This window comes from Pyricularia pennisetigena, chromosome 3 (genome assembly GCF_004337985.1).
Source record: "Pyricularia pennisetigena strain Br36 chromosome 3, whole genome shotgun sequence".
In the NCBI taxonomy this organism is placed as follows: domain Eukaryota; kingdom Fungi; phylum Ascomycota; class Sordariomycetes; order Magnaporthales; family Pyriculariaceae; genus Pyricularia; species Pyricularia pennisetigena.
The window spans coordinates 3,746,561-3,771,354 of NC_043742.1; the positions used below are offsets into that span (position 1 = coordinate 3,746,561).

General features: G+C 41.6%; 3 protein-coding genes across 3 annotated transcripts; 1 reads left to right on the plus strand and 2 right to left on the minus strand.

Moving 5' to 3' along the window:
- Nucleotides 1-16,500: 16,500 nt before the first annotated feature.
- Nucleotides 16,501-18,063, plus strand: PpBr36_02738 (uncharacterized protein; the record flags this gene model as incomplete). Its single annotated transcript, XM_029889916.1, has 1 exon — nt 16,501-18,063. One exon carries the CDS (start codon nt 16,501-16,503, stop codon nt 18,061-18,063), a length of 1,563 nt encoding a protein of 520 aa, XP_029753465.1.
- A 510-nt stretch (nt 18,064-18,573) lies between these two features.
- Nucleotides 18,574-19,854, minus strand: PpBr36_02739 (uncharacterized protein; the record flags this gene model as incomplete). Its single annotated transcript, XM_029889917.1, has 3 exons — nt 18,574-19,138; nt 19,275-19,635; nt 19,740-19,854. 3 exons carry the CDS (start codon nt 19,852-19,854, stop codon nt 18,574-18,576), a joined length of 1,041 nt encoding a protein of 346 aa, XP_029753466.1.
- A 2,725-nt stretch (nt 19,855-22,579) lies between these two features.
- PpBr36_02740 (uncharacterized protein) lies at nt 22,580-24,091 on the minus strand (the record flags this gene model as incomplete). The annotated part of the gene is made up of 3 exons (XM_029889918.1): nt 22,580-23,155; nt 23,334-23,489; nt 23,765-24,091. 3 exons carry the CDS (start codon nt 24,089-24,091, stop codon nt 22,580-22,582), a joined length of 1,059 nt encoding a protein of 352 aa, XP_029754421.1.
- Nucleotides 24,092-24,794: the final 703 nt, after the last annotated feature.

Consider the following 24,794-nt stretch of genomic DNA (forward strand, 5'->3'; position numbering starts at 1 on the left):
AGTCGTCCTTTTTTTTTGGCTAATTTGTTCGCAAATCCAATTCCTGGTAATATTAACGGAATAATTCCTGGCAATTTTGGAGGTGGTTAAAAGGTTCCCAAATATTTTTTTCGTATCCGTAGTTTTCCCATTTAATAAAATATTTTATTTTACCGTGGTTGCGTTTGTGGTCCAATATTCGTTCGACGTCGTATGTTTTTTCTGCGTCGATTTCGATTGTTTTTTATATATTGGTACCGGGTGGTGCTGGTTCCAATAATAATATGTGGAACGTTAGGTGGATTTTTATAGTTCCTGGTAATAATAATTTGTAATTGGTTTCGCTAATTTTTTTGTCGATTTTAAAAAGTCCAAACTTTTTATAATTAAATTTGCTATTTGGTCGTTGTATTTTAATATTGCGTTGAACGAGGTAAACGTTATTTCCTTCCTGGAAAAATGGTCCCTTTATCCGATATTGGTTAGCGTATTTGGTCATTTTTTTTCGTACAAATTCCAATTCCTATTAAAATTTTTAGTGGAGTTTTCGTAATTCGTTTGCTTATTTATCGGTTCGTGGGGCCGTAATCGTGGTTTTTAGTTTTCCATATACCGTAGGGTTAAATCCGTAGTTGGTATAAAACGGGGTTATTTTGGTATTTTCATTTTTTAAACTGTTATATACGAATTATGCTGTAGGTAATAACCGTACCCAATTATCCTGTTTATGGTTTATATAATATTTTAAATATTGTTTTAATATTTGGTTTGCTCGTTTTATTTGTCCATTTGTTTGTGGGTGGAATATTGTAAATAATTTATAGTCGGTTTTTAGCTATTTTATTAGAAATTTCCAAAATTTTGATGTAAAAAATTTATTTTTATCCGTAATAATGCTTTTTGGAAGTTCGTGGTTGCTAATAATTATTCGTAAAAATGTGTAAACGATTTTTTCGGCGTTACTACTTTCCTTATAAGGTAAAAAATAGGCGTATTTAGTAAATTTATCCATTATAATTAATATATTATCGTATTTAGTTTTAATAAATAGTTTTTCGGAAAATGGTAATTTAACGATAAAATTTATTGTAATAGTTTACCAGGTTTTATCAGGGGCTGGTAAAAACTGTAAGAGCCCGTAAGGTTTGTGTTTGGCGGATTTGCTTTTTGCGCAAAGTTCGCAATTTTTAATAGTTTTTCGTATTTTTTGTCGTATTCCTTTAAAATTATAGTGCTATTTTAACCGTTTCTATATTTTGGAAATCCCTTAGTGTCCGTAAACTTTGCTTTCGTGGATTTCCCGTATTTTTTCTGGTATAATTACCGTATTAATCGTTATAAAATTTCGGTAAACTGGTAAAAGGTTTCCGTTATCGTTTACCGTAAAAATCTTCCGTATTTCCTCGGGTATTATGTTTTTATAATTTGGTTTTTTGCTAAAGGCGTCGGCCCTACCATTTTCTATTCCTTTTCGGTAAATAATTTTAAAATGGAATTTTAATAGGAATTTTGCCTATTTAATTTATCGTTTATTCAATACTTTGCTAATAATAAAATGGGTCAGGTTTTTATAATTTATGTAAATTAATATTTCGTATTTAATTCCGGATAATTGTGGTTTCCATTTTTCAAATGCTCGGATAATAACTATAAATTTTTTATCGTGGATTTGGTAATTAAGTTTTGGTCCATATAACTTTTGTAAAAAAAAGGCGCAAAAATATAAACGTCCTTTTTCGTTTCGTTGGTTAAATTGTCCTCCGATTACGTAATCGGATACGTCGGTTTCGATTTCGAAAGGTTTCGTTGGGTCTAATATTTTAAAAATCGGTTTTTATACTATTACATCTCGTAATTGTTCGAAAATTTGTTGTATTTATTCCGTCCATTGGAATTTTAAATCTTTTTTAATTATATTAGTTAATGGGGTGGCGATCGCGCCGTAATTGTTAATAAATTTTTTGTAAAAATTTACGAATCCAAAAAATACCCGGACGTTTTTTACGTTTTATAATTGGGGCCATTCCTTTACTGTTTGGATTTTTGATTTTTCCATCCTAATTTTTCCAGGGGCGATAATATATCCTAGGAAATTAATTTGCTTACTGTAAAAAATGCATTTTTCGGGTTTAATTAAAAGTTTAACGTTTTATAACTTTTATAAAACTGTGTGGACGTGTTTTTTATATTTTTCCAACGTTTTGGAAAAAACAAGGATATCGTCCAGGTAAATAACGATAAAAATATTTAAATATTCCCTAAAAACGTAATTAATTATAGTTTAAAAGGTTGCGGGGGCGTTAATAAAACCGAAAAATATTACCAAATATTTGTAATATCCTCGTTTAATGCGTAATGCTGTTTTCCATTCCTCGCCTTCCTTTATACGGATTAAATTATATATTCCTTTAAAATTTAATATCGTAAATTATTGTATTTAGTAAAACATATTTCGAAATTTTCCTATTAATGGGAGCGGGTAACAATTTTTTATTATAATATCGTTTAATTGTCGGTAATTTACGCATAATCGTAATTTTCCGTTTTTTTTTGGTACGAAAAAAATTGGGTATCCTGCTGGTAATGTCGATGGTTTAATATAACCTTTTTTAAAATTTTCCGCGAAATATTCGTTTAAAACCTCCATTTATATCGGATTTAAACCGTATATTTTATGGAATTTTGGTTGGGTTCCTTTTTTTAATAGTATTTCGTGGTCGAACGGACTATGTTCGGGTAATTTTATTTCGAATTTTTGGCTAAATAATCGTATATAATTTTGGTATTTTTTTGGGATTTTGCCGTTTTTAGTTTGTTTTTTCGTAGTTTGTATTGTATAATTAGATCGGTTTTAACCTGTAAATAGTCGCTTTTTTTCCGATATTAGCTCCGGGGTTAATCGTCCTTCCTGTAAATACGCCATTTGTTTTATTTGGTCCTTCCGTACCCTATATTTCCTATATAAACCCTGTTATACTGGAGGTCGTTTAATAATTAGGTGCTTTTCCTATTAAATTTAGCTTATAGTCCAATTTATCCGGGGGTTGCTCCTTTTAAACCAGGGAATTCCTAAAATTATGTTTTTATTCCCTATTTCCGTAATATCCAAAGTAATTTGTTCTTTTCGTCCATAATTTTCTATTTAAAGGTATACGGTTTTTATTTCGATAATGCCGTTCCCGTATAAAATTGCCCTTCCTTTTACGGTTTGTAATCGATACAGTTTTTTTTTTTATCGCCAAAATATTCGTCGTTTTTTTACGATTTTTGGAAAAATGTAATTGCTTTATACTCCGTTATTAAAAAGCGTTCGTATAAGTTTTCCATTAAATCGTATATTTAGGAATATATATTCGTGTGCTGCTTTCGTGGTTTGCGTGGCGTTGAGGGTTCTTTATTCCGTTTCTATTGCTACCGTTTAGTACCCTGTACCGTTTGGCTGTCCTAATTTTTTAATTTACTGGATTCGCGTCGTGGGTCCTTATTTTTTTTATTTCGGGGCGTATGGCTGTTTTTAACGTTAAATTTATTAAATCGGTACCCTATTGGTGCAGGCGTTTTTCGTGCGTTTGTGGGTATTTCGTTGTTTTTAACGTTGGGGTTTTACACAATTTTAATTATAAGTGCGGGTCCTGGTTATCGTAATTTCGTTTCGTATTATACCTGTGCTTTGGTTAATATATATACTTTATAGATATTTCGGGTGCACTCGTATTATGGGAATTGTTTTTAATTATAATATACCATGGGGTAGTCGTTATAAGGGGTAAAAATTACCGCTGGTTCGGTATTAAATTTTATTTTAATTTCCCAATTGGGTAATTTAATAGTGGTATATATTTTATGGATACCTGTTGTTTTGCGTCGTCGTGGGAAAAAATCGTGGATTATTTTTTTGCTAAAATGCAATCCGCAGTTATTTCGAAAACATTTTGCCTAAAAGATTTTTGTGTATTTGGGATATTTGGTATTTAAAATTGGGTGGTTTCCGAAAATTGGATCGATTAATTTTATAAGGTTTTGTATTTGTACTCGAAATGGTATTCCGGGAAATTGCACTAATTGGTCGTTTCGATATAAATCGATAAATTTCTTTTTATATATATAGGGGTTATTTTCCCTTATTCCACTATATAGGTCTGAAAATATAGTTTTTTTTTCGCTAAATTCGTTTTTTAATTCGTTATTAAATTCGTCCGTTGGGGTTTGTTAGATTATCCGGATACGGTAAATTTATCCCAATAGTTTTGGTTTTAATTTTTTTAAGGTATTTAATTCCGTAAATTCGGGTAATTTGGCGTTTTGCTTGCGTAATTATACCGGTGGTTTGGTTTTAATGGGTACACGGTTTCCTACTATTAAAGTCCGAATATTTTTAAATTTTTATAGGTACCATTTTGCGTCCATTTTTGCGCTATTATAAATTATACAATTATCGTCGTAATATATGGTCCAGTTTTTTAAACTATATTAATCCGATAATATCTATTGGTGGGTAGTGGTATTTAATTTTCGTAGTTTTTTGGAATCGGGGTGTAAATCCGGAGTATTTTAGGGATAAAATTTGGTTATATGTCCTAATTTTTCGTATTTAAAACATTTACCACTTTTGGGGTCCTTGCGAGGTTTTTTATATTAAGTCGCGTTAAAATCCATAAATCCGTTATATATTCCGTAGGAAATATTGTATTAGTGAAACGGTTTAGGGTATTAGTATTTGCGTCCCGTATTAATTTATCGCAAGGTTAGCCCTTATACGCTGCGTTTTTCGCGTCGTTCCAATTTCCGTTCGTAAAATCGGTTATCGATTTTAATTGCTAGTTTTACGTACTCGGTTAGGGTATTGGGTCGTTTTTTTTTAATAAATTCGTTTTTAATTTTTTTTTTAAATCCCGCATAAAAACGTGCCATTAGGGTTTCGGGGCCCCATAGTAATTTGGCGGTAATTTGTCGAAATTTACTGGTATATTTGGATACCGATTTAATTTGGGTAAGGCGTACCAGTTTACGTTTAATTGTGCGTTCCTCGTCTAGGCTGCCGAATACTCCCCTAAAATATTTTTCGAAATTTTCGTAATTATCGAAAATACGGTTGGTTTTAGCTTTACGGTTTTTTTCCTTATTATAATCCAAATAATTTCGTAAAATTGGTTCGAACCAGGTAAACGTATCGCCCTTTAATAGCGACGTTACGTAGGTAAGCTTTTTTGCGTTATTATCGAAATTGTCTTCGTTAAAGTAAAGGTAAGCCCGGGTTCCCGTAAGGAATCCCTGCAGGGTACCTGGGGTATTATTATAGGGTAATAGTAAAAGGTATTTAATATAATTCCTATTAATTCAATTAATTTATTCGGTTATTCGTTCCTGGAATTATCGATTTTTTATTTGGAGCGTCGCGACCATTTAACCCAAAGCGTCGGCGTTGGCCGGAGCGTTAATAGTAAAAGGGGTTTAAAAGATGGTTTTGTTGGAAAATATTATTTCGGCGATATTGTTCGGTATATTTTAAAGTAAAATATTGAACAGGAGCAATTAAAATGTTACAATTAAAATATCGGGTAACCTGTTTTTAGGGTAAAATATAGTGGGTTAAAACAATTAAGCGTTTTAACTGGGTAATTGGGGTTTTTAATAATTGGGGTGAAGTTATAATCGTTTTTAAATAAATATTAAAGTTAATTAAAATTTAATTGCTGCTAAATAATTTTAAAATCGAATTTATTTATATGGTAATGAGCGTACCTTATATAAACTATATCCCAAAAATGATTTTCCTTAATCTGTTACAGATCGCAGAAATCATTTCGCCTGATCTGTTATAATCTTTTAAGGATTATTGAGATCACCTTTTTGGCGATTACGTGGCGTTACGTGACTTTTCCCTTAGGTAATCGATATTTTGTTGGTCGGTAATTTCTTTGGGCGAGCGTCGTTAGGAGGGGTGTGACCCCGCCTGGCCTCACTGGTACTGGCCCAACTTGTCTGGTCGTAACAGTTTAGGCCCTTTATTTGTTGGAACTGGGCCTGGAAGGCCCGATATAAGGTCGTTTTCCATTATAAGGTAATTTAAATTATAATTGCAATTCGCTAATTTATAATTATAATTATTCAACCTAATCGTTTAAAGGTAAATATTTTATTAAATTTAGGATTTGCTATACCGTCTGCCTTTTAACGGGTATAGGCTTGTAATTGCCAATTATAGGGTTTATTGCTATTTTCGATGGTTGAAATCAATTAAAATACAGGGTTAGAATCCCTGAAATTCGCAATTAATGGGTGCCCTGGTATTTATACCAATCCAAGTGCACGTAACGAATTTAATTCGTTAAATGGGTGCAAGGTAAACTGCAGGGTATCGTATAAGGTAACGAACCACTAACGTAATTCCGCTAATGGGTTTATAGGCTATTATAAACCGTATTAAACGCACTAAAAAAATTGTAATAGGCTATTAGCGAACGAATAGAGGGGTTTTTGGCCCTAATTCGCTAGCGTAAACCCTATTAAAATTTGAGCTCATTACAATGGTATGCACGATCCACAAAAGCCATACCAAAAAATTCTGGATTTGCAATGCAGGCGATCGCTGCAATATTTAAAAGGGCCTGAATCGAACGTTAATTTTTAGCGATCCCAATTGTAAATACAAGGGGTTAGGTGCTAAATTAGCGCCTAAAACCAACAATTTCGCATAAAAACAGCAATATTTTCTTCAATATACGTGCTGTAAAAATGCGACAATAACCAAAATAAAGCTTAGACTGCAGGTTTTTTAGCGATGCAAAATGCATTTTAATGCACAAGCTAAAACTTTTCCGGGCTTATAACCTATTAATAATATGGGTTGCTAACAGGGGGTTAGGTATTAACCTAGGTGCGGCGTGGTATTGATTGCGTGGTAAAAACCTGTAATTACAGGGTTCGTATGCATTTAATTTACTAATTTTGGGATTAATAAATTTAATTTATCAATGGGGGAAATTTTGCTTTGTTTCCCTTACATATTTTCCGATATGGAAAAGGGGGTCCGCACCCCGCAAAGGGTTCCGGTACCGCACACGATTTTCCGAAAAATTATTTTGTATGCGTTGTTGAAAAAACACCCTTATTTCCATACAAACCATTTTTGGGTTCGCATTGATTTGCTGATTTGGTGAAAATTTCAACCCGGTACAGGGTAGCTAACTCGTAAGTGCAGGGTGGGTATTAAACCCGGTATAGGGTGAAACCCCATTCGCTGACTTTAAATCGCAATTCCTGCAACACACAAAATATAATAGAAAATCCGACAGCCCCAACAGCCCCATTTTGGCACTATCTATTGTGGCTTATATACAAATAAAAGTGGACCCATTACATGCTAAATAACGCATATAATTAACAAATATATTACCAATGCTATATGAGAGTTTTTATCAAATACACACACCATTGGGCGAATTATCAAGTTTTTTAATAAAATATTTATTAAATGAAAAATATTAATGTAATATATATTTTGAGCGGTAATCGCATGCACTCTTCACCGCCACGCTAATATGAAGATCAGTTTCATAATAATATATTTAATTTGTATAAAATATCATTGTTTAAAACAATAAATTAAATATAATAATATATATTAAAAAGCAGAAAATATATTTAATATTCAAATATTCATACAATTGAAAGAGATATACCAACGGCCCCTGCGTCAAAAAAATACAAAAAATTCATTGATTACAACGCAGGTTACCTTATATTTTTACGATTTATATTCATTTATTTATTCGAATATTTAATCGTATCCAGTGGTTACACTATTGGTATTACGTATGCAGTGCATACACAGTGCGAATACAGTACAAATACCCGCCATAAGCGGGGAAAATCGACAAGTTGTCTTCAGACAAGAATGAGCGCGATCTTTTCGGCCAATGCAATTGTTCGAAAAGCCATGTGGCTGAAAGGTCCATGGAGCGCTCGGTCCCCACTGTGAAGCAGGGGGGTCTAGTCTGAGCACTGAGACTACCGACAGCCCCATTTCAGCTTTATCTATTGTGGCTTATATACAAATAAAAGTCGATCCATTATATGCTACATAACGCATATAATTAACAGTTTATAAAGCTTTTGATTTTATCGTCTAGAATGTGGTACGGTTTTCCTAAATAGGCTTTTTTCCTGTTCCACGCGCTATTGAACGTCTTTATTTGGTGTGGTTCGATTGGTTCGTTTGTAATTTGCAACGGCGGGATATATTTGGAAATGTTTAGCATTTCTTTTCATTGTTTCGTCATTTCCCCTATCATTTATTATAACCTACTGATGTTTTAATGTTCCGCTCTATAAATTATTATAATTTTGTTTTCGTTAAAATTCTGTCCTTATGGAAATTTAGTGAAACTTTTAACTTTTTAATTCGCGGAAAGGGTAATTTTAATAACCCTTTTTTTAGAAACCGGTTAGGTCTTTCCTTTTGTTTTCCTTTTGGAATAGCCTTTTCCCGATTTTTAATTTTTTGTTTTATCATTTGGAAGTTTTCATTATTGGGTAATAGAATTGCCTATATAAACCTTTTTTATAATTCCATTTTGCCGTATCGGTAAATTATTGACCTTTTTTCCATTCTTTTACCCGGTAAAACAGTTCCGTGAAATTCCAAATGTATTCTAAAAGCTTTTTGGATTAAAGGATTGCAAATTAAAAAATGGTTTCCAATCCATTTTTCGAAATTTTGTTGGTTTAGGGTTAATATTGTTTTTCCACGTTCGTCCTCCCTAAACCGTTTGAATATTTTAAGGGTCCATATTTTTTCGAGTTATTGAAATTTTTCCGGGTTTTTCGGGAGTTTTTAGGAGGGTTTGTACAGGAATCCCGCGTCGATCCGTTCCTTTATCGATAAAGGTAGCTGAAATTTCAATAATATAATGTCGAAAAGGGTTCGTACCCTATTACAGCGCTCGTTATTAACCTGTGAACCGGTTTTTGCGTTTATTTTATCGTATTTTGTCCAACAATATACGTTTTTATTATGATTTTTTCAATTTATAAAGTAGTTGGCCTAAATAGTGAAATCCACAAGCCCTTAAACATTCGTAAAATAACGGTCATTTTTTATACGTAACGTTTTATCAGGGCGTTACCCGTTCGGTAAAAAAGTCCTGACTGGTTAGAACGGTTTTTTCAAACTTTACGTAGGATATCTTGTTAGTCCTGAGCATTTATAAAATGACGGTATTAACGTTCAATCCCTTTATTTTGCTTTTCTGTATTATTTGAGTAATATTGGTTAATGTTAATAGCTTTTGCGTAATATCAATCGATTAATAGGACGTTGTTATATAAGTATAAACATATTAATTGTGTATCTTCTATGAAACTGTTGAGAGGTGAGCTTCTGAACGTCTTTCCGTTTTATATTCGCAGCTACGCAGGTTAGTCACGTGCAGTTGGCCTGTGCGGCATTGCACGTGATTTATCACTCTATTGTTAATTTGACCGCGATTCCCTCTATTCCAACAATAAAATTAATTAAATAAAGCAAAAGATAAATAAATAACACACATTTAGCATTCCTTCATATAAAAAATCTTTAGAGCCAATATCATAAATGGGTTCAACGTGGACCCCTGCTTATATACGTAATCCAATCCCTGAAATTTTGGTTTGATTATCATTAAAATTGGCAAGAATAAAAACGCGTTTCGATTATAAATTATATACAAAAATGTGTACACTTTGCCTATTCGTTTATTTAACTGCTTGTATAATACGATATATATACCAAAGCTCGATATAACGGTATATATACGTATACGATCCTTAATGCGCAGAAAGTATAAAATTTGGTTGAAAATTGAAAATAATATTATAAAAAGTCAAAAATCGAAAAAAAAATCAAAAAAACAGTACCGCCATGAACGGATTAAAGGCAGGTAGTATCGATTTCAGCCGTTATAGTAAATAAAAGCAGAACTTATATCGCTGCTAATAGCGGTACGAAATACTATTTTCAACCTGCAAACTGTTTATTTTTACGACTTTAATTTATTTTTCTACTTCGTGGTAGGGGTAAAAATCACCACCCATAAACAGTGGTGGCGACTTTGCAAGTGTGTGGAACCCCGACCCGGCGTTGTATAAAAGTACGAACGCGTGCTCGTTGGGGTTCGGTAAAATGTTTCCTTATAATGGCGATTAACGTGATTTCTTTTTTATTTTTTATTTTTTATTTTTTTATTTTACAAAGTTGAACAACGCGTTGCGGCTTTGATTATTTGAGAAAAAAACAACATTATAAAATCGATTGCGGTTTCAATTTCAGGTTTCAAAATCGTTAAATCAATCAAGAAGTGCGATACCTGTGAAAAAACGAACGAAGTACCTGTGGGTCAAAAGTTTTAAATTATATTAACGTCGTGAAAGTTACATCGACAAATATACGGTGACAAGGGGTGGCTTTTTTGCCTGCCACCGTAGTATAACGGAGTGTCGGTCGCAAAAATGCCGAAAGTGCCGCCATAAAGGGCGAAAATCGACAAGTTGTCCTTAAACCTGAACCAGAACGATTTTTGGATGGACCCACAGGTACATTGCAAAGCCGAAATTGACCCACGAAGTGGAGCGAAATGGATCAATTGTGGAGTTCCGGGCTTTAGGGATAAGCCCTGAGATTATCATTTTATGGGGTATAGACCCCCATTTCGATATCGGAGGGTAAAAAAGGGAGATAAGGCAAAGTCTCCCTTGCCAATTAATTAAGCCGTCAATTTTAAAATTAGTGCATTTAACCCCTATATCGACAGGTTTTACAGCATGAGATAGTACCACGCCGCGCCTAGGTTAAATACCTAACCCCCTGTTAATAACTTATACTATGAACAGTTATCAATGAGGGGTTTAGGTATTAAACCTAAATGCGGCGTAATATTAATTGATGATATAAAACCTGTAATTAAAGGGGTTAAACGTTTTAAATGCATTAAATCTGGAATTAATAGCTTAATTAGTTAATGGTGGAGATTTTGTTTCATTTCCCTTGTACACCTTCCGACATTGAAATGGATGTCCTTACTTAAAAAAGCGTTCTGGTGCTCTAAACAATTTTCCGAAAGATTATTTTACATGGATTTTTGAAAAAAACATTGTTAACATTATGGATTACAAACAGGGGTTTAGGCATTAAACCTATGTGGGGCGTAATATTAACTAATGCTATGAAACCTGTAATTACAGGGTTATATGCAACAATTTTGGGATTAATAATTTAATTAATTATTGGGGAATTTTGCTTTATCTCCCTTATTTACTTTCCGACATCGAAGTGGGGGTCCGCACGCCAAAAAACGTTCCGGTACCTCACACGATTTTCCGAAAAATTATTTTGTATGGGTTTTTATTAACAATATGGGTTGCTAACAGGGGTTTAGGAATTAGCCTAGGTGCGGCGTGGTGCTAGTTGCGCTATAAAGGCCTGTCATTACAGGGCTTAAATGCACTAAATTGTTCACTATAGTGGTACACTAATTTTGGGATTAATAGTTTATATTTATTAGTGGGGGAGATTTTGCTTTATCTCCCTTACATACTTTCCAATATCGAAATGGGGGTCCGCACCCCGCAAAGCGTTCCGGTGCCGCACACGATTTTCCGAAAAATTATTTTTATATGCGTTGTTGAAAAACCACCCTTATTTTAATATAAACCATTTCTGGGTTCGCACTAATTTGCTGATTTGGTGAAATTTTCAACCCGATATAGGGTAGCTGATTCTAAGGTGCAGGGTGGGTATTAACCCGGTACAGGGTAAACCCCACTCGCTGATCGTTGAATTACAACTCCTGCAATATAAAATCAGAAAATGCGACAACCCCGACAGCCCCAGTTCGGCACTATCTATTATGGCTTATATATAAATAAAACTGGACCCATAATATACCAAACAACGCATATAATTAGTAAACACCTTTACTATAATATAAACCGTTTCTAAATTCGCACGCAATGGTATAGGGCAACTAATTCGTAAATGCAGGGTGGGTAATATACCCGGTATAAAGTAAGCCCCATTCGCTGACCTTTAAATTACAACTCCTATAATATAAAACTAATTAACAATCCGACCACCCCGTTAGCCCCATTTCGGCATTATATATTGTGGATTATATATTAATAAAAGTAGATCCATTATATGCAAAGTAATGTATGTAAATAACAAACACCTTTATTATTATATAAACGATTTGAAATTTGCCCCAGGTAACATAAATAATTAATCCGTAAATGTAAAGTGAGTATTATATCCGTTATAGGGTAAACCCCATTCGATAATCTTTGAATCGCAACTTATATAAATATAAAATTAACGGAAAGTACAACAACCCCATTTCGGCATTATATATTGTAGATTATATATAGAATAAAAATGGATTTATTGAACGCAAAATAATACACATAATTAACAAATGTTTTATTAATATATTTATATTTATATTTAGTTTTACTAACAATATTGGGTTATTAAACGGGGCTAAGGCATTAACCCAGGTGCGGCGTAGTGCTAATTGCGGTATAAAACCTATAGTCACAAGGGTTTAAGGCCTGTAATTACAGGGTTTAAATGCATTAAATGCACTAAATTCGTACATTAATTTTGGGATTAATAACTTGAATTAATTGGTGGGGGAAATTTCGCTTTGTCTCCCTTATATACCCTCCGATATCGAAATCGGGGTCCGCACCCTTGAAAAGGTTTCGGTGCCGCACACGATTTGCCGAAAAATTATTTTATATGGGTTTTTCAACAAACACCCGCACCGCCATATAACCCATTTTTGAGTTCGCACGTATTGGCTGATTTGGTGAAATTTTCAACCCGATATAGGGTAGCTGACCCGTAAGTATACAGTGGCTATTAAGCCCAGTATAGGGTAATTAACCCCATTGGCTGACCCTTGAATCGCAACTCCTATAATAACAAAACAAACGGATAATCCAACAACCCCGACAGCCCCATTTCGGCACTATATATTGTGGCTTATATACAAATAAAACTGGACCTATTACATGCGGAATACGCATTTAATTTCCAAATTTTATGAAGAGTTTAATAATTAGCCCAAATATATAAGGTATTAACTAATATCTTTTTATATTATAACGTAGATAAGCCAAAACTTTAGTAGATTTACTTAATTAAAAAGAACCAAAATATAGAAACACTTAGATTTTACAATTTTCTTGAATCAAATAACAATTAAATAAACATCCCAAACTGGATTTTACGTGGAGGTTTATTTATATACGTAATTTAATATTTGAAAATTTTGGTTTCTCATGGTTAAAATTGGTAAATGTATAAGAACGTTTGAATTATAAGTTTTGTATAATAATATAAATATTTTACCTATTCGCTAGTTTAACAGCTCAAAGAATATTACATATATATTATAATTCCATATATCGCTTTATATACGTCTACTATCCTCCACGTGCAAAAACATCAAAACTTGGCCAAAAAACACAAATAATATAAAATAAAATCGAAAATCGACAGAAAATCGAAAAACTAATACTGCTATAAGTGAATTAAGGGCAGGTTATATTAATTAAATTGCTATTAATAGCGGTATTAAATGCTATGTCTAACGTGCAACTCGTTTATTTTTATGATTTTTGTTTTCTTTTTTAACGAAATATTGGTCGCCGAGCGGACGAAAATACCACTATAAACGGGGAAAATCGACAAGTTATCCTTAAACCTCAATCAAGGCGCTTTTTGGATGGACCCACAGATATATTGCAAAGCCGCAATTGAGCCCCGAAATGGGTCAATTGTGGAGCTCTGGGCTTCAGGGATGACCCCTCAGACTATGGATAAACCGCGTGGTTATAATGGGAAAATCCGCGTATTAAATTCCCATTATACTATTTAGTCATAATCAATGGTTAACCAAAATAAAACAATTGGCAATGGGTTGCGAACGCAAAACAACAAGGAAGGTAACGGGTTTTCGCTATATTTAGAAAAAAGGCGGCGAAATGTAAACCCCCTTCCTTTTTTCTGGAGGATATCGAACGTCCCATGTCTATAATCGCGCATGACCAGAAAACGGGCAACCGCTTTTACGACAGCGAGGAATCCGTGGCGGCTAAGAGAATTTATTTATGGATTTTTGGATAGGGGTGGGTCGGGGTGCGAAATGGTGGGCATTTATTGGCTGGGGATGTACGTCGAACGGCTCCTATCGCTTTTTCGCAGTCAAGACTGCCTTTACTGGTTTAACTAGGGGAGAGCGGACGGGATCCCGTGTATTCCAGTGGTTATGGTCGTATGTAATTGCCCCCTGTAGCCGCAGGTATTATGACTGAAATCCTCGTCATTTTGCTGTCAGGCAACGATGTGTTGCATATTTATAGAAATCGAAATTTGTTATTTGCAGGTATGTGCTGGACAGCCTGACTATGTTCAAAGTTGGATTTAGAGACTTGTTTTTTGTTGTTGTTGTTGATATTATTAGTATCGCATTTTGATGCCCAAGTACAAATATCTCTTTTTTCGCTATAAATCCGCAGCAACAAATTCCTGCTTTGCTATCGTCAAGGACTTGCACATCATCCAAACCCAGACCCTTTTTACTTCTTAAGATTTATAATATCTTCTTGACAAACCAAGCCCTATCCTCAACAATGCATATCAAGACCGTCTTTGCTATCGCCTATCTTGCGTGCGGCGTCATTGCCCTTCCGTCAAGGAACCCGCCCACCGATGCTGACGTTGTCCCCATTCCTTCGGGCCTCCCGCCCATTAAAACGAGACCTCCCCCCAAAACCGGCAGCAGCGGCAAGCATCACTAGAGGGCAACGCATTGGCAATCGGATGGAGATATCCGCCATGGGTCAAGCAGTGGTGATCAGGTCAATAACAACGGGTATTTATGGAGGAAAACATACTCACCAAGGTCTCTCGAAGGAGTGATGGCGAATTGTAAAACCAAATTCCGATAGTAAAAATCATAAATTCTGTTATAACCTGCACGTCATGCAAATGTACGAAGGATTTGCTTTTGCCGTGTTTGTATAAATGCTTCCGGAACACTGGACCGCGGCGACGTTTGGGGCTATTATATATTGCCGCAGCTGTTGTTGGCGCAGCTGTAGCTTGTGCTTGTCGTACGTTTCGCTGCCCAAACCCTAACGTGCCTCGTTTTACCGTAAAAGGCACAGGTATTCAAAATTTTAGCAATACAAATACAAAATGGGATGCTGGAAATTACACGCTCCAAGGTTTTGTTATTTACCGTACGCAATCAAGTGCCGAGAGGAAAAGCAATGGTTTATCAGTGAACTGCATATCTTGGCGCAGGCAATATTGAAGTCGACCAAGACGCAGGCGGAATTCGAGGAGGGGGCGTAGGGGCCCACTACGCGCACGAAACAGGCCATATTCCCGTTTCCACCACAACTAATGTTCTTGCACTACACCGCCAAAAAACGAAAGCTCCCGTCAATGACTAATGCCAGTGACTTGGGTAAACATAGCCTGCAACAAATGTTACAGTGACTCGAGTGAGTACACCAACAAACCTCAGGGGCAACGTCTCGGGGACCAGAGTCGAAAAAAAAAAAAAAAAAAAAAAAAAAAAAAAAAGAAACTCGATATAACCATTTTTCTTCCTGAAATTATGATGGATTTTCATGAACCTTTCTTCCCTCATAACTAACTGCATACCTTCCTTGCCCATCTTGTCAATTAGGCACTTCACCTGATCCCGTTCGTCTACCTGCCAAATCATGGCGGCTAAACTGTCGACCACTTGAAATGGCCAGCCAAGAATTGCAACGCTAATTCGCCTGAATCTCGTCTACCAACAATTCAGCGAGAATGATCAGGCTCGGAATGCTGCTTTTGGAACTCATTTTCGGCCCCCAGACCTTTCACGATCCAAAAAGGACCCGCAAACTGTGAACGAAAGAAATACCCGCGTCGGAACTAGATGTTACAAAGTGGGCATCGTGGATATATACGCGTCTTGGCCTATAGTGACGCACTTACTAGTAGCTACCAACACCGTCAAGGTTCCACTGAGCCTTTTATACCACGTAGCCGAGGCGGTAGGAAGATAATTACTGGCTTGACTGATACAGCAAATCGATCGAGAGACTCCACAGCTCGAATCATCAACATTGCGTTGGTGGCAATGCCACGACTCCCGAAGCGGGTCGAGGACGATATGCGAACCTGATCTGGTTAAATATTTCGGCATTGTTACCTTTTGTCGTTAGGGTCTAGCGAGACGGAGTATTTCCCGCGTCTCTTACCGGCATAAGTGGCGGCTGTTGGCAACGCAGGGAGAAAAAAAAAAAAAAAAAAAAAAAACCTCACTGTCTAATCTAGTTTTTACTTCTTTCCCTCCCTTCTAAAGACTTTTCCTTTCGGCTGCAACCGGAGAGTTAAGTCTAGGAAGCCATATGGTCGTTTCGTTCTGGTTGTATGTGTGGACGATTCACCATTCGACACCCGATTCGGCGAAAAATATGCTCGGCTCACAAACTCTGTTCGCCGTGACGGCTTTGCTGGCCGCCGTGGTGTCGGCCTCATCTGCCTCGGCGCGCGAGGTCGCCACAGTGCCCGACGACTTGACGGGCGAGCTCGGCTGCGAGGCCCTGAAGGTGGCGCACGGCTCCGGCAGCGTCTTCTTCCCGGGCGATGCAGAGTACGCCGAGGAAGCGGGGGCGTTCTGGTCCAACACGCAGCTGATGTCGCCGACCTGCATCTTCCGGCCCGCCTCGGCGCAGCAGGTCGCCTCGGCGGTGCTCGGCAACAGCCGGACCGGCACGCGGTGGGCCGTCCGCGGCGGCGGCCACATGGGCATAAGGGGCGCCAACAATATCGACAAAGGCATGCTCATCGTCATGTCGGGCATCAAGACGCTCCGCATCTCTGAGGACCGCGCGGCCGTCCACGTCGGGCCCGGCAACAAATGGGGCGAGGTGTACGACTACCTGGCGCAGTTCGACGTCGCCGTCGCGGGCGGCCGGCTCGGCCCCGTCGGCGTCCCCGGTTTGCTGCTGGGCGGCGGCATTAGCTACTACGGCCACCAGGCCGGCTGGGCCGCCGATAACGTGCTCGAGTACGAGGTCGTGCTGGCCGACGGGCGCGTCGTCGTCGCGTCGGCCGACGAGAACCGGGACCTGTTTTGGGCCCTCAAGGGCGGCAGCGCCAACTTTGGCATCGTCACCGACTTTAAGCTGCGGACCTTGCCGTCCAAAAAGGTCTGGGCGGGCGTCTACACCGTCTCGGGCGAGCACATGGCCGCGTTCGAGGAGGCCGTGGCCAAGTACTCGTCCGAGCCGCAGGATCCCCTCTCCCACGCCGTGCCCATGGTCATCCCCATGGGCGGCGGCGTCACGGTCGCGTCGGTGATCCTCTTTTACGACTCGGAGACGGTCTCGGAGCCCGAGTGCTTCAGGGACTTTTTGGCCATCCCGCCCATCACGCCGCCCACGACCGCGTTCAAGACCGTCGCCGAGCTGGCCAACGAGAACGCGGCGCTCATCTTCCCCGACATCAACGACGTGTTCCTCGCCGGGACGACGGTCGGCAAGACGCACGCGGAGCTGCTCGAGGGCGTGCGCATCACCAACAAGGTCTTCCTCGACGCCGTCCCGGCGCTGCACGCGGCCATCGGCGGTGCGGACAAGATGGCCCTCAACAGCATCAACTGGCAGCCCATCGGCGCAGCGTGGCAGGCCGGCTCCGGGAAGGTGAACCCGGTCGGCAACGCGCTCGGCATCGACACGGCCGCCAAGGGCACCTACCTCGCCTGGGCGCTGGCCATCGAGTGGGTCGACGGGCCGGGCCACGACGAGATTGTCGACAAGTGGGTCAGGGAGACCATCGCGGCCATCGAGGATGCCACCAAGGCCGCCGGGCTCTACGATGCCTTCAACTACATGGGAGACGCCGCCGGGTTCCAGGAGGTTTATGCTGGATACGGCAGTGAGAACCAGAAGAGGCTGATGGAGATTTCGCGAAAGTATGACCCGGAGAGGGTGACGCAGAAGCTGTGGCCTGGTGGTTTCAAGGTGGGTGTTTAATGGCGTTGGGATTAACGGGCTCGTCTTGGGGATAAAATGTCTTCTATAAGGCTCATTCGTAGTATTCAAAACTTAAAATAATAGTCCTTTTTTCTGCCTCGAATTGCGTCGAAATAATTATTCAGTCGCAGTAGAAAAAAAAATCCCCCGCCATCTGAACCATTATATCAAATATCAGCCCGCCCCAAAAGTCCATATCTCATATGGAAGACTGATCTTGCACCAAGTATCAGTAACCTGCTCGGACCTTTATTCCGCAGTGCGGCATCTACTTCTGACACAAGTCACGCCCTCAGCCAAGAAGCACATGAAACACAATCCCACAAAGTCCCGTTGACCTTTTCTTTCTTGGATCTTGAACGCACCCCAAAATGCTGCACAACACACACACACAGACACACAGACACTATGTACAAATAGAAGTGAACCAAACTCCACCACCCTGATATTCCCAAATACCTCAAATACCCATGACACTAGCCTTTAGAAGGAGACCAGGCCGTAAGAAGATTATTCGGCAGAAGCTGGGGCAGGTTCGGGAGCAGCAGCAGCCGGATCAGCAGCGGCCGGAGTAGCGGCAGCCGGATCAGCAGCAACTGGAGCAGCAGCAGCCGGATCAGCAGCGGCCGGAGCAGCAGCGGCCGGAGCGGCTGGAGCAGGAGAAGCAGCTGGAGCGGCTGGAGCAGGAGAAGCAGCTGGAGCAGCTGGAGCAGGAGAAGCAGCTGGAGCAGCTGGAGCAGGAGAAGCAGCAGGAGTCCCCGCCGCCGGAGCCGCAGGGTTCGCCGCGACCGGGGCAGCAGCCGGAGCCGTGGCCGCTGGGGGAGCGGCTGCTGAGGATGACGCCGCCGGAGCTGCTCCATTTTTGCCCTTGCCGCCGGTCGCCTTGCCGTTCTTTCCTTTGCCGGCATCACCCTTCCCCTTTCCGTTGCCGTCGTCCTCGGCCGCCGCCGGGACGAACGCGGCGAGGCCAAGAGGGATCTGTCCGACGCTGCCGCCGTTGACTTTCAGGCCGTCGACGTTCTTGGTCGCCTGGGCCGAGATCTTGTTGTAGTTGACCAGCTGTTGCGTGTTTGATCTATTGATAAGACGCAGAGGAGCTTTGCGTTAGTTGTCTTTGGTCATGGGGNNAAAAAAAAAAAAAAGCAACAGCATCATTTATGCGGGAGGAGCCAAAATGACGAGGGAGCAGGGGGTGGGGGGCGCAAACGTACGGGTTGATGACCATGATCTGACCAAGCTGGCAGTGAGGACCAGTGGCGCAGTAGAGGAACATGGGATCCGTCTTGGTGACGACCATGTTGAAGGTGCCAACCATCTGCTGCCCGTCCTTGAAGGGAATGTGGCCGCTGTGTACGGCGTTCGGGTCCGTCATCTGCAGCGGCGTGCATGCCTGGCCCTCGGCCGACTGCGTGACGGTATGGTTGCCGTTGCTGAACTGGAACTGAACGACGTCCCCTACCGCCGCGAGGACCATGTTTGGAACAAACGTCACCTGCGGCCCGCCGACGACGACGGGGATCAGCTGGTTTGCCCGTTTCTTGAGAGGTACCGGTCGCAGACGCTCTGACCTGACTGTCGTTTTTTTTTTTTTTGTTGTTGTGGTTAGCTTTGAGGGGAGGTTCGAAAATCAACCATGACGTGATGATGATATGTATGCAAACTGGTCAGACACTTACTCTCAAACTTCTTGCCATTCACTGCCTCCTTTGCTTTCGCCGAGGCACCTCCGGGCTGCGGGAGGGCCGCCGCGAGCCCGGCGAGTATTAAAACGAGTCCGTTGGTTGTCCTCATCTTGAAATATTGTTTGTGATTCTTCGACTTGAGATATAAAAAAAAAGAAAAAGAAAAAAGAAAAAGTATGTTAAAGGGAGATAAGATGACCGAGAAATGACTGAGTGTCGCCGGCGACCTTGAGCTGCCAAGACCCTTCGCAAGTACTAAGCTAAAATAAAAGGTAAAAAATAACTTTCCTCTGGAAAATAAAGAAAAAATGAATGAGACGAATCGAAATAGGGGCCGGTCTACGGCGGGAAAGCTCACTGAACACACTCGACGAAAAGACAGGAACAAGTCACAAAGTGAGCACCAGGAAGAGCAGACAATCCAAAGAGAAGAGGAGCAGATTCGACGGAGAAAAAGGGAAATGGGAGAATCTAAAATAAGGGGCGGAAAGGATCGCGCGGCCGACGAAAAGAGGGGAGGGGCGTACATGGAACAAAGATACGCCCCTTTGGCGCATGTGTGAGGTTACATTGGTTTTGTCAAATATTATGCTTGTCAACCCTCTTTTTTTTCTCCTCTCTACTCTCTTTGTCTCCTGTCCTCTTGTCTTTGCCTAGACAAGGCATCGAAAGCCCAGCTTCACTCTGGTACATCTGCCGAAGCTTAACTGGTGCTCCGTCAGGGTGCCCTGACTTTCTCAGTGGTCGGCAGGAGTGCCGAGAATATGGACCTGAAGCAATGGGGGTCCTCATCTAACAAGCGCATATTAATTGGATGTTATCGTTGGTGGCTTTTGCACGGATCCGGCCTCGGCACCTGTCACCGGATCTACAGAGTCGAGACGGCGTTAAGCGGGAGGAGGGGGGATGGCCGTTTTCTGCCCCATTTTGTCAGCAGGCCAAGTACATATGTGCGTGTTTTTTTTTTTTATTCAAATGTATACATAGACTGACAGCAGCCCTATTACCGGGGGGTGGGGGGGTCTTGTCGACGTACCATGGGCCATGGCTGGCGGCAGGGAGGTCGGCGGTGATTGGCAGGTGTTGGGCAAAAAGGAGGAAACAAACGGTGAGCCTCGTGTTTGAGGTGGTGGTGCTCTGTTGGCAGCTTCGAGGTTCAGGGGTGGTGAGTTTCTGCGTGTCAAATAATTAATACTGAGTAGAGCATTGAGGAATACTGCACGCAGTACTGTGTCCCTAAGGCTGGGCAGGTTTGAGCAGCCCATTTCTATGCTGTCTCGTGGGCCCCCGTTCCTGTGAATCTTTGACCAAATGTGGTAATTCATCGTGTTTCGGATCGCCCAGTACCACACATCAACAAACCCACTGGGACCATCAGATCGACTGATCTGCACATACCCGCCCGTTGCCCTTTGCTCTGTGATAGTGGTAATACCAATAACGTGCTCGACCGGGCTACGATTGCCTGACACTTGCTATTTCCAGGCATATGGACGTAACGTTCTTTGCTGGATGAAAGCTGTTTTTTTTTTTGGGGACCAGGGTCGGGCTTGGAGATTTTTCGGCGTTTTGTCAATAGATGTTTTTTTTTTTTTTTTTTTTTTTTTTTTTTTTTTTTTTTTTTTTTTTTCGCATAAACTCATCGCCCGTCATTTTGCGTCAAGTCGACGATCTCTTTGTTTTGTTCATTCTCGCTGCGCGAATTCCCTTGTCCTTCTCCCGTCATCGTCTTTTCTCGTGTACCCACTTGTACCTAGGCCAGATGATATCTGGTCCAGCTGTTTGCTGTGATACCGTTACCGACCTGTTCCTCTTGCTAGCCATGCTCGAGGAAATTGCATCCCCAATATTCCACAAAAGCCGATCCTCTCTGATTTTGGCTCGTTGTGGAATTCTTGGCTCTGGCTTGGTAGTGCTCGAAATCATGTCTTGGGTTTCGCTGGCCCAGAGGAACTTGGTTTGGGTCTTCGTGGTATCAACTCCTGGCCTGGATTCTTTTTTTCTGCTTCTTGAAACAAACTCGAAGCTGATGTGGATCCCGTCATGTTTTTTCTCTTTCACCTGCCAGAAATAAATCTTTTATTGCAGGCTCAGGTAATTATTAGTGATCGATTCGTGACACGGATCATTGTTTTGTTTGTTTATTCATGTGCTTTTTCTTGTACGCGACGGTGTTCTTTCGAGGTCTTGTATTTCTTCACTTTTCCCTCGTGGTTTTCTCTTTTTTCGCTGCAACTATTTTTAATCTGGTCTAAATGCTCAACGGTACAGGTGCTACAGTACAACTTCTAGTCTAAATGTCTGCAGGTACACGACTGTCAACTGATTGTCCACCCGAGCTATCCGAAATTTATCAGGACTGGCCGTTAACAAACGGGGTCCCGCGCATCTCACTTACGGGACCGTATCCACCAGCCTTTACAGGGGCGGTCGCCGCGGAGCCGTTTCCATTATGTTCCCTTTGCCCATCACAAGCGGAACCAGTCTTGGCCTGCTAGGTGTACACCCCCGCCTCCATCGATCTTAACCCCATTATCGTAGTTCTACAAAAATGTAGCCTCCTGCCTCGGACTGTACGATATTCAACATTGTGACGAACAAGCTTCATTGGGATTTCCTACGCATTGCCATGTCGAGATTCGGTCGGCAGAGTCGCGAAAAGCATTCATGCCTCTCTTTAAAGTTTGGTGTTACCATAGAACTAACAATGAAAGAAAAAAAAAAACACACAAAGATTGACTGTTAAACAACCTAGATTAACAATTAAAGCTGCGGCCGATACCCACCGCAAGCAACTCCTAACTTGTACACAAAGGGGAGAGCAACCGACCACATCAACTCCTTGAAGCCAGGGCGTGCTCCTCGACGGCCAACGGCAGGTACCCCTTGCCCCTGTCGCGCGTCCTCCGCCTCCTGACCATCCACACGCAAAACCAAGCCACGAGGCCCGAGGTCAAGGCGACGGCGCCGGCGATCTCGGGGATGTGGTCCCCGATCCAGGGGAAGATGTCGCTGTCCCAGTTGGACCAGGTCCCGCCGCGGACCTGCGTGAAGTAGACCCAGGGATCGGCGCCCTCCCGCATGTCCATGAGCACGTGGTGGAGGGGCCGCCAGCCGCGCCCGAGGGACTCGAGACCCGAGACGGAGCCGCCGCCGGACCCGGGCGTCAGCTGCAGCAGCTGGTGGTACCGCTCCCACATGGCCGTCACGAACCACTGCCCGCTGCAGTAGCTGATGATGACGTACGGCAGCAGCCAGTTCCAGTCCCAAGCAGGCAGGTTCTCGGTCAGCAGGTGGAAGAACGGGTGCCCCGGTTGTCCGCCCATGATGTTGTTGCTCAGCGCGCCGTGGCCGCCGTCGGTCGTGAAGGCGGGGTAGTAGGTGAGGGCATCTAGGCTCGCCGCGCAGCCCTGTTTTTTTTTTTTTTTTTTTTGGAAAGGGTTAGTAAGGGGTTAAGGGTGACGTTGTTATCGGTTTGGGCTGGGTCCAAGGCTGCTTGTCTTCCTTGGTATCGGCTGACAGGAGACGCAACGACCAGATAGGTTGAATGGTACAGGGTAGTAGAGGTGGACATGTGCTCGTGCTTACATTATCTAGGTCGAGGTAGATCCCTCCATAGTGCCGCAGCAAAAAGTACCGAAGCACGTCTATCCTCTGGATGGGGAACTTGTAACCGTCATATGTCGGCAGGAACCATGGGTAGTTGTCCCGCAGAAACTCGCGCGAGTTTTCTGTATACCAGATCTGTAGTGGAGGAAAAGAGTACCAGAAAAAAAAAAAGCGTGTCAGTCTCGCGTCGTGCTGTGATGCCCAGAAATTTCAATTTCGAGGTGGGCCTAGGCAAAAAAAAAAAAAAAAAAAAAATAGAAAAAAAAATAGAAAAATAAAAGCCAATCAATCTTTTCTCCCTCCCTCCTTCCTTTAGCAAAAGCCCCCCCACTCACACAAACACAGGCACACATAAGACACAAAACGTGAAAAGCGCCACTAAATTTCCACAATCGTTTGTCGCATCGTACCTTGTGTTCCCAGTCCGGGTTGTGCAATCGACAACTCTCACGGGCGTGCGCCCAGTGGTCCGGCAAAGTGTCGTTTCCAGGGTGCTTCCAGGCGTGGAAGATTTGGTGAGTTATCCGGGGCACGACGGGCTTGTCGCTGGGGTCCCGACCTCGGTTGTGCTCGAGCTCGATCTCTCCCTGCGTGATTCGGACTCCCGAGTGCGGCTGGAGCACCCCAAAGATGTGCAAGAACCCGACCAGCCGCGTCAGCACGAAGCCGGCCACGAGCAAGACAAGCACTATGGGCAGCGCAGAGACCAGCCTCCAGGGGCGGAGTTGGAAGAGCATTTGGCCTTTCGAGGCTTGTTTTGTTTGTTTCTTTTCTCCCTTGTTCCTTTTCGTATTTTGTGGGTGCTTCGGCAGTTGGTTGTTGCTGTTTCGGCTTGGAAATCGCGAATGCTTCGGTAACTATGGTGTGGCCTTGGTCAAGGTCATTCTGCGTGTTTGGGTTGGATCTGCTGCAGCGACCAAAAAAAGCAAGGTAGACTCGGACTTGTGTTTTTTTTTTCGCCAGAGTAAAAAACAAAAACAAAAAAGTCGTGCTCGTTCGTTCGCAATCGTTCGTCGTGCTCGTCGTCGTGCTCGTCGCAGTTCGGTTGCCGTGGGGGTGTGACGGACCTTGAAAAGACCAAAAAAGGCCCTTTGAAAGAGCGATCTCTAAGGCGAAAATTTACCAAGGCTAATTCCGTTGCATCGGATGGGGGTCGTGTTATTTTTTTGGAGGGACGCCTCTCCCTGAACAAGTTCAAGTTCCCTTTGAGCTAAACTCTCTTGCCGGGGCAGGCTGGTCCAAAACGAAACAGGGCTGGTCCGGTCATCAAAAAATTGGTCGAGATTTTGCCCACGGTAAGACGCTATCCTGCGTTTGGAAGAAATTGGGATTGCTAGTGAACTGCTGCAGGGGCCGCAGTAAGCACGGCGTCACTTTGCAGTCCAGAAAAAAAAAAAAAAAAAAAAAAAAAAAAAAAAAAAAAAAAAAAAAAAAAAAAAA